Genomic DNA, 16,671 nt, shown 5'->3' with positions numbered 1-16,671 from the left:
AATAGTACAGGTCACGAGTCATTTCTTGAAAAGAAGTGTAAATTTATCAGAGCATATTTAACAGCACTGGTTTGATTGAGGAAAATATTCATTTCTTTGTTGGAACCTGAATTCATATTTACGACTCATTTTAGTGTATGTTACTTTTATTTCCAAGCGGACGTAATGATTTTACATCATGGGACAAGATCTGTAATCTGATTGCATCAGAAAGGTAGCTTGTAAGTTTTAGGAGAGCGCAAGTCTGTAAGTGTGTTGTATCGATAGGCCTTTACATGTATATTGTGACCTGCAAACATCAACAGTTTTCCTGACATTGTTGCAGCAGCTCTGAATAGATAGCGGTATTACAGAGCTGTCTCTTCATTAGCTTATCATATCCAATACACGTATGATTATATATTCAGTGATGGAGTAGTGTTTGTGAAGAAAAAGAAGCAAACTTTGCTTCTTTTTCTTAATTTAGAGCCATGTTTGTTCAGCCCACTGTGATCCCTTAAAATGCATTTTGACATGTTCCGTGTATTATTCATTGCTTTTTTACATACAGTTTTACCGCAAACACAGCAAATTGACGAATTGAATAAAAACTAGAGTGCAGCGTTCGACTCTGCTGTCTCCAATTTTATTCCTGTCGTGCGGTTAGCTACCTGGACAGAACATATCATTCTCTAGAGCGACCCGAGGCCAGCATAATGATTTGGCTGAGGAAATAAAGTTTATTTCTATTCAGGATGGATAGCAACAACTCTACCATGTCTACCATTTCGAGCAGTAGTTTAAAAAATGTTCGAGATATCACATTTGTTTGATGCATATATATGTATATATATATATATATATATATATATATATATATATATATATATATAAAACACTAAACAAAAAGTAAGTTCCCCCTAAAACAAACCTCTGTAATTTATGAATCTGGAACTTCTGAGGAAATCTGAATACAGGATTATGTAGCTTTACTTCTCGGCTACCTTTCATGTGAAATTCAGTGGATATCACTTAGTCACGCTTGAGTGAGCATGACTTAAAGTCAAAATGGTCACCTTTTTGAAGTTCACTCAAAATTCACTCCAATTTCACTCGAAATTCACTCTTTTTTGTATTCACTCTTTTTAGAGTGAAAATTTTCACTCGATTTTTTTAGAGAGTATAAAAAGTGTGTAGAGCATGAACATTTAAAGGTTTGTGAGGAAGGATTTAATGAGTTTTCCGTTTATGATCCTGCTGCATCTGACTCCTCGATACTTAGAAATGAATGAGGGTTAGAATGAGTAATCGGTTTTAGGCTTTGACAAATTGAGGTATGATATCGTGCATGCCTAATTGGAAACCAAACTGATCATTTGCAATCTGTATACACGCTGGTAAGGAATACGCGGATATGAGATATTTCTTCTTTTTTTCCCATAAAGATAAGCCCTCTAGCGGTGACCTCCAAGAAAGCTGCTTGGTGACCTCCAGGAAAGCTGCTTGGTGACATATTTTACCCTTCCATGAGAGGGACGGCGGCTTCATCGTCCTTCATCAACTTCCTCTGAGCTGTGATCGCTGACGTCACCTTCTTAACTCCAAAGATAACTCCGCCAATCAGGACGGTGAGGACGATAACCATGGTAACGGCGGCCAGCATCCATGGATTGAAATTTAATGCTGGTGTATTGACGTCTGGATGTTTAAAGGAATATAAAATTGATAAGAAAATACGCATTAATTCAAAATACCTAGTTCGCTGTTTTCGTTCTGATAACGATTTAATTTTTTCTCATGAGAATAAAAGTAACGTAGGCATTAAAAAACACTGAGTTTAGTAAGGAAAAGGAAATACAAGAAATAATTTTGTGAAAATTAGACTAATGTGAGTTGCAAATTAATTCACCCTCGCCTATGAATAAGTCAACCTCCTACTTGTCATACAATAAATTGGTAAAGTCGAAGAAATACTAGTATTCTTCCTAACGTGGATGTGAATATCACAAAAGTTTTTTTGTTAGTAGAAATTCATGTCAGCGGAATAGGTGTCTCTGATCCATTAGGGTTCGACTTAGGCCAGGTTATCTGTTTAAATCTGTCACTAGATTGTCGGGATAGATTTTAATCACCACAGCTTTTGATGCTATCATTCTATGTGAAAGGGTCAGAGGAGGTAAACCATGTCCTGTGTGCCTTTATGATATCGATGGAGAAACGAAGACAAGTATCAATAAGTAATTTGAAATCAATAAAAAAAGTGCAACTATAAGAGGAAAGAAAATATTACTTAAGAACGTGAATGGATATCATTGATACGAGAAAGGAGATAAAAAAAAAAACAGTTGATGTATCATACTATAAGTTGGTATGAAGTACCTTGCAGATCGAGTACGTCATCAATGGCAGCGCTGCGCCTGAATCTGATTGGCCCCCGCGTCATTCGCTTGCGCGCTAATGTGGAGGTTGCGCTGACGTCACGCCGAACGATGCGCCTTTGGCTTCCGGACGGTCCGGCCTGACACGTTATGTTGCTGCATTCCGTCGGTCGCCCCGATGTCGCCTCGCACACCAACAGGTCGCAGTGAATGTACACCTGAGGAATGCAGAAGAAAAAGAAAAAGAAAAATCCTTACACAAAGACTACATGACATCCTCTTATTTCAAATGTTAGGCCGAACATATCGCATATGCGCACACAAACACACAAACTTGATGGCGTCTGGCTCATTATTACTCTCTAAAAAAATCTAGTGAAAATATTCACTCTTAAAGGAGTGAATTCAAAAAAGAGTGCATTTAGAGTGAAATTGGAGTGAATTTTGGGTGAAAATGTTCATTTTCACTCGTTTTAGAGTGACCTCAGGGATCACTCGAAGATTTTGGAGTGATCCCTGAGGTCACTCCAAAATGAGTGAAAATGAACATTTTCACCCAAAATTCACTCCAATTTCACTCTAAATGCACTCTTTTTTGAATTCACTCCTTTAAGAGTGAATATTCTCACTCGATTTTTTTTTTAGAGAGTAGATGACTCTTTAATAACACTGGATAGAAGCAGCCAGACATGATATGGCCCATATCAAAACATTCATTTCATTTGATGTGATCTGATTTGATTCGAGGATTTGGCAATGAATAGGTTGTTAGGGTCTTTCTCATGTCTCTGTAGTCTATTGGGAAAAAGGAACAAAAAAAAAACACGCTTATCTGAACTGAAAGAAAATCAAATTAACTCTAAGACTATTGAAGAATATTTGATTTGCACCAGGCCTGTGACTCGAACCCATTATCGCTTGAATAGGTGTCCCTATATGTCCTCCCAAATCTACGTCTGTACTCTTCATAATCTATGAGTATCTGTAAATTCACAACTGATATCCTAGCTAATCAGTAAGCAATAATCATTTTTTTTTTTACTATTGATATGTTTTCGTCATAGTTTACAATTTGGCATTACTTTTCATTCAACAAAGCAAGGCAAGATTGTGAAAATAATACATGTATTACAATACAGTGCACTCCCGTTATCACGAACACGGCTATAACGAAATTCCAGATAAAACGAGGTAAACAGTCAGACCGCAATAGTATCCGGTCTATGTATTCTTATTGCTTATTTGTTCGGTTATAATGGAATTTCGATACATGTATAACGACAGAAAAGGACTTCGTTGTTACGGGAGTCCACATGACTGTAATGGTTTATTCACTACACGGATCACAATCATGACACGCACCCTGCTTCCGAGTCCCACGAAACGGAACGTTGTCATAGTGACACCGACAAAGTCCAAGTTGTCCGGGTTGATGAGGGTAGATTGCTCCGTAGCGCAACTATAAGAATGTTAGGAAAGGATAATCGTAGTGAAAAGAGATAATGATATAAACAATATGGACTTCTTGTTGGGGCACTATTGATAATTATTGTCCCGAAGGATTCAACCCTATGCTATCACATGGTGGTCCGAGGAGCTTGCTCCTCCCTAAAATTCAACCAATCACAACCGGGGATTCATCAATGTAATGAGGCAACGAGACAAATTGTAAAACACATAGTGTATAAGGTGGAGAAAGAGAACCCGAAAATGTGGGAGAGTAGGATAGACATAAACCAAGAGAGGGAATAACAGTAATAGAGAGATGGAAAAGATGAGAGGATATTAACAGCAGGAAAGGATAAGAGTTAACGGGAAATATCCTTCAACAGAAAACAATAGGGTGTAAATGAGAAGGTTACAAAAGAAAGTGAGAGTGGGAAAAAAAGGGAGAAAAGCGGATTAAGAATAACATAATTATGTGAAGAAGAATAAGAACATCACGTATTGCCCCGTAGAATCTAAAATCACACTCATTTAGATTCTCCAAATAGACCACATTAGACCAGTCAAGGTAACTTATTGATAGTCCTGTAAGTGTTAGCAATCGTGTTTTGCACCATGGGCATTTCTACCAACTTCAATTTTCTTACTGTTAGAATACAAATGATCCACAGGATAGAGTGCGTTAGTGTTGCACTACATTGTAAATACCCGAGAGTGAGCTGCATCTCCACTAACGCCACGAAATAATCCTGTGCATCACTTGTTTTATAAAATGGGTCGAAAACTAAAAGCTTTTTCACGTACCTTTGCGGGTCAAGATGTCCGAAGATGTTCGTGCCAAACATTTACGCATGTCGCACTCGGAAATCCAGCACATAATATAAGTATTGTACGTATAAGAGTATACGTACGCCACACATGTTATGCACAAGAAAGGCCGGCCGGCCGGCCGGCAGCCCGAACTAGAAGTTGTTTACAGGATTGACTGCGCGTATGCATGCAATGCAAAGGAGCCGCCGCGCGCACAGACGATCGGCAATATGATTTAACACGCAGTGCAATGGGACTAAAATAACCAAAGCACGAGTGACTCATTTCAGCGCTTCCTATTGGCTACATTCTTGAACCCATTTTATACACATAATTATTTAATGGCCATGTGGTCCCTATCAAATTAGCATATTAACGATATTGCCACCTTTGTTGTGTGCCCGTGAGAAAACGGAAATGCGCGCGAGGCGGTTGTTAGACTTTAAAGACACTCAGTCGTGGCGAGTGGTTTGTGCGGCACGGAGACGAACGCAACACGCTGCCTCCCCCATTCTGTATCAAATGTAGTGACCCCCGAATGAGAATAGCGCTGGCTCAATGGGTCAGCGAAAATACGGTAGGCTACAAGAAAGCTCCCTGTGCTTATCTCCTAACCCAAAATGGCTGTCCCAGCGAGCCACGAGAGCTTCCGAATGGACGCCCACTCTCAGTGCGCATGCGCATGAAGAGAGGCCAAAAGAGCCACGCGTCGTCTGGCCTCTCTCCTCCAATCACCGCAGCTCGCGGTGACAATATTTGTGTATGATGCGTACACACACACGCACACACACACACACACACACACACACGCCGCAGCGTCTTCTGGCCTCTCTCCTTCAATCACCGCAGCTCAATGTTTGTGTATGATGCGTACACACACACGCACACACACACACTTGTCTCAGTGGTAGCATTGCGCAATTGCATGCACAAACTTCGGTCGTTCGGAGTTTACGTACCATTAGGGATGGCGATCGGCTGCCTTTAAAGAATATGGTCTCGCCAGCGGTCGCGACGTTCTCCCGGGCACGATGTTGATTATTACATAATATGCCTTGGAGGCTACGCCAAAGTGGAACACAGGTTTGAATATCTTAAACAGACCTTTTAGGGTTGACAAAGACAAACTCACCCGTTGTCGATGATGACATACTGGTCATCGTTGTACGAGTCCGAAGGCGTGGCCACACATCGAGTGATCGCCAGATCCAGCGTGCCTCCTTGCGATGGTACGGACGCCCCGAAATACAGCTCCTCGTTCAGTTCCATGTCCACCGGATATTCCTCCTCGCTGTACTTATCAGCGAACTCACCGTCGCGGTAGATGTCGAGTGCGAAGGCGTACTTGCCCGTTGCCTCCTGGCTAGAGTTCACCTTGTAGTTCTGCAGCTCGTACGAGCGCATGCCTACGCGCGCAGAGCGGTTGTACGCGCAAGTGAAGGGGACGAAAACGTCGGACACGCGCGTAACGACGCCATATTCGCGCTCTACAACAGTGTTGCTGTATAGCTCTTGACCGGCAACTTCCTGTAAAATGACAGAAAACGAACAGAATTGCAATAAATATTCACACAGATGCAAAACCATACAGAAGCAAAGCCTCCCAATGAGGCCATCAGCCCAGTCAAGCCACGCTTACGCTGAAGGTCTCTTGCTTCCTTATTGAGTCATAATTGATATTATGTACCTGTCTTTTCTGTATGGTTCACCTATGCAACTATAATGGTTTACGAAAATTTTTGTTATGCATGTAGTATAAAGTGCGCCTTTGTATTGCTCCATTGTCATTTGGTTATGTTTGTTTAAAATTGTCACACCCGTGTAATTTATTTTGATTTGATTTGATTTGATTTGAGAAGCAAAAAAAAAACAAAAAAACCACGAACAAACGAAAACTCTCACAATTGCGGTGAAAATAATATGACGTTACATAACACTACACGTCTATCAAAGTCACCTCGGTGGGGGAAAAGAAACTGTCACTCGAAGCAATTGTGTTGACGTAGGTGCTTAGTCAACAGTTCATCTTATGAAAAAGAAAAAAGAGATTCATTGTAATGAACTTACACGTAGCAGCTTTACATGGAAACCAGTATTATCTGTTATCTCTTCCCAGAGACTTTTTCCACTTGATTTTGCCACACAAGCCATTATACACGGTGGGTCTGATGCTGGTGAGTTTAAGAAATTTGTCCTTACCACAAACGTAAAGTCCGCCATTCTTATATCTCTTTACGTCTCCATGCTTGGAATTCACACTTTAGTGTTTAACAATTTGACGGCATCAGGTGTTCCAGTATTAAAAGAAAATGACCCTTTAATAGTACCATTCTTCCGGGTCCACCTCTATACATTTTAACATATTATGTATTACATTTTCGAGAGTCTACAGGTGGAAGTGAAACAGGACTGTCGTTGATTCACCGTAAATAGGGTATAATGCCATACAGTCTTTCAGACTAACGACTGTATGCTTTCATTCTAGGACTCTAAAATGTCAATTAGAGAGTGTTGTTGGTTGTTGTTGTTGGTGTAGTTTTTGTTTTAGCTTGTATGAACAATTCATGTGCATCAATGGTTTAAAAATGCAGTAATAGAATTCACATCAAAATTTGCTTGAGTTTTCACGATCTCTTCCGAAAGTATGCCGAACGAACGAACGAACTAACGAACTAACGAACAAACGAACGAACGAACGAACGAACGAACGAACAAACAAACGAACGAACGAACAAACAAACAAACGAACCTTGATCTCATTGTTGCATCCAGTGAGGTTGGTAGTAATGACAATGGCCTGATCCTCCTGCGAAAGAACACCTTGGCAGCGAGGGTCGTTGAGGAGTTCGAGGTCCGAACCGGCCATGGCCCCTCCTAGGCGGCTCAGAGGAATGCTCACCGACATGGTGGTCGCCGAACAAACGAGCATAATCGGGCTTTCCTCTCCTATAAAGTGAAAAAAAAAGTGTTTCATAATCCATAATGTGAAATGCATAAAGATCGTCACACTATTTAGCTGCTTCCGTAAACTCTATCTGTAGTTTTTCTTCATTATCATCTTCTTCTCCTGCCTTTGATTTTCTTGATGTGTCTTTCTTTATTTTTTTTTTGTGTGGAATCAATCTTTATATCCTCCCCCAGTCTCGCTCGTTATTAATTAATTATTCACTGAAGAATTCTACATAGTCATTTAAATAAAGGGACGTCATCTTTGCAGCCTTCGTTTCACTGAAATTAAAAACAAAATATAATTAGCATAAAGAACAAAAATAAAAACCATTATTCTCTGATTTTCAGGCTTTTACTGAAGAGAATACAAATATCAATTTGATATTATTGAATTGACTTTTTAAGTTGTTCTCCTTTATTTCTTGACAATTTATGACTAATTTAGGCTGGTTACAAGTAGGAAATACGGAGACCGGCTACACTTGCAAAAATATCAAGGATGGAGGAAAAAGAGAGAGAGAGAAACAGACAGAAAGAAACAAATTATGTTACTTCTAGCCTATAGTTACTCCAAAAAGAAAAGAGAGAGATCCATAGAAGAAAAACATATTTGTTAAGTGTTTGTCTTAATTTGTCTTATGATATTCAAGAAAGAGAGAGAGAGGGAGGAGTAATGGGAGGAAAGACGGAGGTCTTTCAGGCTTGAATAATCGCATAAAAGATGGCGAGAAAGAGAAAGGAATACGACAATTTTTCCTATTTTCACCCAATTACATCAAATAGAGAGATAGAGGGGGGGGGGGGGGGGGGGGGGGGGGGGGGGAAGGGGGAAGAAAGGTGTCAATTATTTTGACATACCGAATGTTACCAAGACAGGATCGATAGGCGACAGCTCGTAGTCCTGCGAGAGAATTGCGTTCACTGTCACGGAATAGGTACTACCACTGACTACATCGTCGATGGTGGCGCTGTTCGTGTCTCCCCCATACACAACCACTGTATAGTAATGTGACATTTTAATCCAGATTGAAAAAGTGAGTAACACACTCAAAAGTGCGATGAACTTACGATGTTATAGAAATGAATAGAACAAATTTACACTGCTGGTCCATGTTTATTTGAGTTTCAATATTCTCCTTTTATTGATATTCTATCCAAACAGTATTTTGATTTCCTTAGCGTACCATTTCACTGTGATCGTATTCTGTGGTTTTGACCTTTGAAGTAGGCCCTATACGTTAAGAGTACAGCGTGATGTATAAGCCACGTAAATATACATTACTGATTGTTGTCTTTGTTAAATGATACCAAGCTAATAGCGTTAAAATCATCAAATATCTAAAATCTACAGCTTTAGATTTACTTTTCAAAACAATTTTAAATCCACTGCAATCTTCAAAGCATCTTCGTAACTTGGAGAAAGAGAGAATGTTTCTCATGCTCAGTTGCACCGTGGAATTAGTACTGCTTGGTGTTGTGGTAGCAAATCACTTTATGCGTAAGTTCATTGTATTATCTGAATCTTTTTTTATCTTGTCTCAAACGACTTTCATTTAAACAATAACTGTATCACATTCAGTGAATTGCCAATGTGGAAGCATTTTAATGTCGATTATAACAGACAATATCAATTCACACCTTTGTTGTTTAATTGATGAATATTCAGTTATTAAATTCATTAACTTATTCATTCATTCATTATGTTCATTTATTATATTCATTCATTCATTAACTCATGTAGTTAAATAATCAGTTGATGATTGATTAATTTATTACCTGATGGATGTATGGATTGATTCATTAATCTATTTATTGACTAATACATTTATTCGTTATTTCGTTCGTTCGTTCATTCATTCATTCATTCATTCATTCATTCACTCATTCATTCATTCATTCATTCATTTCCTTTTCCATTCAAACGTTCGTGGCGCCCTACTACTTACCGAAGCTGGTGTCTGCTCCATCCTGAGCCAAGCCATAGGTGACCCTGTACCCGACTACATCACAGCTGACGCTTGACACAGCCCACGTGACCTCAAGACCGGTTGATGTGCTGGTGGCGGCCAGTCCACTTGGATTTGCTTCCGTCAGGTCAAAACCTGCAGGTTAGTGTGTGTGGACATCCAGACAGAAAACGGTCAAAAATCAATAATTGTCTTACTTGTTGTATTATTATGCACCCATTAATTACAATTGTCAAGATCACGGTGCTGGAGCTTTATGTACATTGTATATGCCTGGTAATGGCCAGCTGTTTTCATCATTTTCTCCAAACTTTTTTTTTTCACTGTTTTTGTCCCCACCTTAAGATCTAGCTCTCTCTGCCCATTCTTCCTTTGCGTTATAGTGTCATAAAATGTGAAACTGCTAATTCTTCTTTGCCTGTTTAGTGAAAAAAAAAAATAGTCGTAAAGCTCTTCAGGAAATCTGTTTCCCTTTCCCTCAATCCGAGGAATTTTGCTGGCAGTTTTATGAGGTATTGATATGTCGGGCAACGCTCTCGCATCAATCTTGCTTACGAGAACGACTACTGCTGTTGAAGTATCTTTGAAATTCGAATGATATACTAACGTTAACGCAATTACATTTTCTATTATATTACATTATAAGTCGAAAATCTTGACATTCATAAATGTATAAGTTGTTGTAATCAAAACCTAATCTTGTGTAACATGTACTAAATAACGTTATAGATATACCCTGTGCTAGGACAGGCTATTACATCATATTTTTTCCATATCATTCAAATGTTATTATATCATTTTGTGCTAAAGTGAAACAATGCTAACGTTTATGCTACAATTGAAGTTATAAGACATAAATGTAACATAGATGGACAATAATTAGGCCTACCACATCGTGCATAATATTAACAATTAAAACAATCTGATCGTTTCGAAGTAGCCTAAGAATTTATGATCATGTTTCATCACAAAACAAATGGTAAAGCCGATTATTCTGATATTACCTTTAGGAGAGATTTCACAGATGTAACTGAGCGCCAAATCGCAGACGAGCGAGGCGACTTCACCGTTTGGCTCCAGCGCGCCGCAATCCTCTCGTCCGTTGCCCGGGTAACCGGGTCCCCAGAGCTCCTCCTGCCACTCTGTAGCAGAACTGCAGTCCACCCAGCGCCAATCGCCCTCTACGGACTGATCCGAATAACCTGGTCAAACAGTGGAGCGAGAAAGGAATTTACGGAACAAAGTAAGTGTGATTTCTTACAACGCAAGAAAAAGAGAGGTTTTAATTACAAAGATGTAAGTCATTTCGTTTGTAAAAGCTATGTAGACATTGTTATTGGTTGTAACCGAAACTGCCAGAATGTAAATTTTATGCCATTATATTTTATTTTGTGCATGACAATAGATTTTAATTTGAATCTGAATCTGAATCTGAACTTTGCAAGATGATAGATAGACACTGTACTTTACATCTCAAGTCTATCCATGGGCAAGTATTCTGTGCAGCAAGTAGTCCAGTGCACGTGTGCTATTTGTTTTATAAACTAACATTTTTGTAGATCTGTAACTTTGAAATAAGGACCTACAAAAGATGGACATGGTCGATATCATTTTCGTCTTCTTTATCAAACCCCTCTTCATGCTTAAATTCGTGCTATCATTGCGTTCCTGTACCTACCTATCCACCAGGTCATGTTCGAGTTAAGCTCTGTTGTTCTCTGCCGAAGGTAGTCGATTTCCACCTGGTCGTTGATGATGACGAGGTCAGAATCGGCTTCGATGTCGCAAGTCCGCCTCCCTGTCGACCACCAAGAGCCGTAGTCCAGAAGCCGGAATCGATAGCAGTGACCGGTGGGTCCTTCTTCGTAATCCGCTGGACAGGTTGCTGGAGATTGTTAAGTAAAGTTATGCATCCATAAATAGAACTTTATCGATAGATCAAAATTGTAGATTTAATCGAAATACTGGTTTACCATTGACCGCGGCTGGTATACAAACTCTAGCAACCGAGTTATAAATAACGAAGTACATGTACTGCATTTCACTCACAACTGCATGTCTTGGATATTAGAGCATTGTCAACTTTTAATCTTACCTTAAACGAAACTGATATAAGATAAAAAAAAAATGAAACGCGAAAAGCGTGAGCAATCAGTTTGATCTTCATATTGATGAATTAATTTAAAGTTACAAGACAGTCAAAAACTCTTCCGTCTTTAGAATAAGGATGAAAATGAAAGATTACTTTGTCTTGCTTCGAATTGTAACCATTACTAACGTTCTTCTATTTCTGTAAGAGGTAAAGACTTGTCATTTTCAGACATGATTTAGAACTGTAAAAAAAATTACATTCATTGATAAAAACAAAATAACAGACTTTGGAATGATAATGGAAAAACTAACAAACTGGGACATAGGCAGTAAGGTACCATTTAGAAGATTGTTTGTGTTAAGTACAAGCGGTTGTTTATTTTCTTCAACGAGTTTTACCCCTTTGCCAAATAATTTGTCAGCTGGCATGCTTAATTTGCCTCAGAGGTTCTATCTTAATGATATCAAACAAGGAAAACATTAGTTCTGTGCCTTCCATTATTTTGATTCAGAATAATAATACGTGCAATACGCTATAATTGTGCGAAACGTGTCTACATTGACGAATTTGATTATTCTTCGTTTTTCAGTATTCATTTCGGGTTAACAGTTCATACTTGTAGCTAGGACAGAGAGAGCCGTGGAGTAACCATAGCAACCGAAGGAGATCGTGCAGGGAATGATCTCAAATAGATACGTGGTGAACGGGTCGAGGTTTGACACCACCACGGAATCGGTAAGGGCGCCATCTATGTACATCTCGACGTAAGAACCGGAAGTGTTGTATCGCATCTGCGTCACGTGTGAAAAGAAACGAGATCATTAGATGAAGAGAAGAGAATTGAATTGAATTGAAAGTGTATTTTATTGATTAATATCCATTGCAGCCCGCAGGCTCAATTGCAGAAATTTTTCAGAAATAAGCATGATTTCTATAATATATGTACACGATTGTATAAATACAAAGAATGAAAGAAATAGAGGTTATCAAACGTATTCATTGCACAATATTAACATTCACAGCGAAACAAACACATACTATACATTGACAATTTCTAACATAAGTATATTCTCATTATCATAAATAATCACAATTATTTTAGAAAATACTGTATAAGTTCAACTTCTTTTTCATCTTCCTCTTTTTTCTTTTTCTCTTCTTTTTCTTGTTAATTTTCTTTTCTAATGGAAGTCACAGAACTAATGGTGTAAAGAGGAGCAAAAAGAAAGAAAAGGGGGAGGGAAGATGAACCGAAAAGCGGCCGAGAGGCACACAGACCAACTGACAGGCAAATACTGAAAAATATCCAAATTAGAACGAATAAAGAACAGCGGTGAAATATAACAGAATAAAATGTTTATTTGCATAGTATTATGGATCAGTACAAGTAGAGGACACCACAGCACTATCACTATCACTTTCACGAAGTAATATCATCTGAACGCAGATAACTAAAGGAACAAAAAATGACAGCCCATACTTTGACGAGCGATGGAGACATTCAGTGCATTAATACAGCAAAACACGGTTATAACGAAATTTCCGGTTACAGAAAATCGAAATTATAGTACATTAGCCGCTTTTTTATGGTTATTACCGTTTTGTTGTTTTTTCGGTTTGAACGAAATTTCGACTTAACGAAAGAAAGCTGCCGGCCCATGGGACTTCGTTATAACAAGAGGCGACTGAGCAAAATTTGAGGGGGTGTTTTGTTTATTGCCTGTTCACATATCTCTATATCGGTGACAAGGGCACTGCGTAACCATAGTAACTATTGGAGTGCACTTATTTGTTTTTATTATTTTGTAAGAATGATAATGTCTTTGCCCTCCAGATGGGTTTCTTTTTTTGTAGAAACATTGCAGCTACGTTGTTTCGTATTTATTTTACAGTAATTTTGGAAACGCACTTTGTTGTATAAAGGATATACAAGTGAACAGTTGACGTAGAAATAGGTTTCTGTTTTTTTTTTTCCTGGGAATTATTTTGATTTTGAGGAGTGGAGGTCGCTACTCTCTCTCCCTCCCTCCCACTCTCTCTCTCTTTCTCTCCCTCCCTCTCTCTCTCTCTCTCTTTATCTATCTATCTATCTATCCATCTATTTATTTATTTATTTATCTATCTATCTATCTATCTATCTATCTATCTATCTATCTATCTATATCTCTCTGTCATATCTGTCTTCTCAAACCATTTGTAAAACGTCTTTAACGACCCTTTAACGGTGGTGATACCACCATCAACAGCCAAACCCGGCCCGGGGCCATGGTAGAATCCTAGGCAGACTACCTCCGTATCAAACCCACTGACGTTCAACTTCCTACTGTGTAAAAACGAGGCTAGAGACAATAAAACAGGCAGGTGTGTTAAAGAGAAACTTACATTGTAAATAGCTACGTCACAGAGGTATTGGGAAACGTCGAAAGCCAGGGCAACCTCGCAACCTTAACATGCTTAAAGAGAAACTTACATTGTAACCAGCTACGTCACAGAGGTACGGGGAAAGGTCGAAAGACAGAACAACCTCGCGGGAATCAACCAACGTGACTCGGAAGTTGGACGGGTAGCAGTCAGAGTCGACGTAGTCTTTGAGGATGACGACACAAAGAGAGATAAGTAGACCCATTATGACGTCAATAGAAAAAAAAAGAAAATATTAGAGAAAAGATTTCAGGAAAAAGTTAAACAAATTTCGGCTGTTTACATATTTTACTCTTTGCTAACGTCACGACATCATTCAAAATCACAGTCAACATCTCATCGTCTGGGAAATAGTCAAATCAAGATTGATGTTAACTTTATTTTGATAATGTCCGTTATCAAATAATATTATTGCACACTATATCATGGCTATTTTTTTAAGTCATCCAACCTTAACATCAAGTCAGCATTGATATAAGATGTTAACCTTGACTGACAAGAAAAAGCATGAGAAACATTTATCGTGATGACAAAGGGATATTGTGCACGATAACGTTTACACTGCTAATTTAAAATTATAGTTATATTTCGTGACATCAGAGTGCCGTACGGCAAAGAAAACGGGTCCGTTTTATCTAAAATCATCGTTTTTAACTCACTCTTCCTCGTGATTTCGCACACATAAGGCCGCTCCGTCGTCCACACATCGTTTCCATAGAGACCAGTCTCTGTAGACATGTACGCATAATTTCGGCCGTTACTGGATGTGTTGCTCGGCGCAGTACCCAGCTCCCAGCGGGAATTGCCGAAATCCGACGATTCGGCACAATCGACCCACGCCCACTGACCGTAGATGGCAGCATCGTAGAAGCCTTGCATAATAGTTGTTTAAGAAAGAGTATATAGATAATCAGCCATTTTCCTCTTCCACTTTGCACATACGTTGGAAAAGTTCATTTGTAATCAAGCATCGTTATAGTTCTGCATCCGTGATGTAATAATAATTCGTAAAATTCATATAAATAGTACTAGGTCTTACTAGCGAATGACTTGATAATCAAGCCTGGTATTTAGCAATAGAATAGAAAAGGGTTGTCAATGAATTACATACAAAACAATGAAATGGATGAACGACGTATTGTCGATTGACAGCCTAAAGTCTGGTCACCTGATCTATACGCGAGTTCATTCTGTGTATGAACATAAATAACCGAAATTGTAGCATCGAGCAAGTTTATGCATGCACTATTATTATGCTGCTTTGAAAACAAGTGAAATGTTTAACCAACTGTGAAAAAAAGGAAAGGTCATTTGTATCAATGTGCACTGTCCACTATAGGAAAAAAAAGAAGAAAAGAAGAAGAAATTGGGAACAAATTTAAAAAAAAAAAATATTCACAAGCAAAACGATTCTTCCACAAAGTCATTTTTATGGTTAAACCGGTTTCTAAAAGCGACGACTAGCTTAATGCCACATGTTAGTTATGTCATTACAATGAGTTTCTCACCAATCCAGATACTGTTGTTCTGCAGAGATCGCATCTTATTCATGACGTAATCGTTCTCGGCCTGGTCGTTGATCACGACCAGATCTCCGTCGGCGACGTCGTCGCAGTCGTAGCGAGCATTGAACCAGGGCGTAGGCGTGGTGACGAACTTGTAGCAGGTCTCGTTCGCGGGATTGTACTCGTATCCCTCGGGACAGGTAACTATGTTAGCAAGAGAACAGAAACTTCTCTATTTTGTTTTACTTCGTTGTTGTTGTTTTTTTCATTTGTTATTCATTAGATCCGACTATTGAATAGATTCTTTCGTCATTTAACAATTCATTTTCCTTTATGTATTCACGAAATTGGTCTTTTGCATCCGTTTACACTGACATTGTGTTAAAGGAGACCTCCGGATGATTTTCGGATTTTTACATTTGAACAACGATAAATTACTTACACTGGATACAGGGTTTCAGAATAATTTATAGTGACTGGGATGAGGAATAAGAATGTTTTTAAAATATATAACAAATTGCAGTGAACACGGATGATGACATGGCAGCCTCACCATAAGAATGCATAGGTTGGGACTCAAAACAGAGAAAACAGAACAAAAGAAGAAGGTATGCATACATTCTACACATGTGAACTTGTTAATCAAGCGGCATTGTAACACTACATTTCTGAAATATGTGAGGTTCCTGTGCCATCAAGACTGTTCAGTGTAATTTTCAAAGATTTAACAGAGTATTGGTTTCTCTGCTCAAAGACCACAATAAATTCCACAAATCTATACATGGAGCTGTCGATTTATGTACTACACGATGTGAAATTATGAAAATCGTCTGGAATGCCCCTTTAAATTTTGCCTCCCATTCTACTTATTGCACTTGTTTACTTCTTGTGACGTATAGTACCTTGAAGCACTTAAACTATGTCATGCAGAAGGCATGAGTAACTCATTGTGATTGTATATTCATTCATTCATTTCTTTATTCTTATATTTATCCGTAATCATGCATTCCCTCGATCAATATTCTTCTTATATAGTTCCAATCGTCTCGATTGCAGCCATTCATTGTATCATCCCCTCCCCCCCCCAAAAAAAAAAAAAAACCACACACACACACAAATCTAAA

The 16,671-nt window shown here is 38.7% G+C and overlaps 1 protein-coding gene across 1 annotated transcript in view; it reads right to left on the bottom strand.

The window, feature by feature from the left end:
- Positions 1–1,495: 1,495 nt before the first annotated feature.
- The window catches only part of LOC139714835 (uncharacterized), a 51,715-nt gene continuing 36,539 nt past the window's right edge, over positions 1,496–16,671 (bottom strand). The window contains exons 12-24 of the mRNA XM_071626490.1: positions 15,551–15,751; positions 14,702–14,914; positions 14,092–14,207; positions 12,238–12,412; positions 11,208–11,414; positions 10,534–10,731; positions 9,509–9,664; positions 8,417–8,558; positions 7,363–7,549; positions 5,746–6,140; positions 3,720–3,816; positions 2,359–2,575; positions 1,496–1,677 (exon numbers count right to left, since the gene is read on the bottom strand). Coding sequence (XP_071482591.1) covers positions 1,496–1,677; positions 2,359–2,575; positions 3,720–3,816; positions 5,746–6,140; positions 7,363–7,549; positions 8,417–8,558; positions 9,509–9,664; positions 10,534–10,731; positions 11,208–11,414; positions 12,238–12,412; positions 14,092–14,207; positions 14,702–14,914; positions 15,551–15,751 — 2,486 coding nt within the window. The remainder of the gene's footprint in view (positions 1,678–2,358; positions 2,576–3,719; positions 3,817–5,745; positions 6,141–7,362; positions 7,550–8,416; positions 8,559–9,508; positions 9,665–10,533; positions 10,732–11,207; positions 11,415–12,237; positions 12,413–14,091; positions 14,208–14,701; positions 14,915–15,550; positions 15,752–16,671) is intronic.

The sequence above is a fragment of the Diadema antillarum genome, unplaced genomic scaffold (genome assembly GCF_040938485.1).
Source record: "Diadema antillarum isolate AM-2024a unplaced genomic scaffold, OU_Dant_1.0 seq00002462_RagTag, whole genome shotgun sequence".
NCBI classification, from domain to species: Eukaryota; Metazoa; Echinodermata; class Echinoidea; order Diadematoida; family Diadematidae; genus Diadema; species Diadema antillarum.
This window is presented reverse-complemented; position numbering and strand designations above follow the sequence as displayed.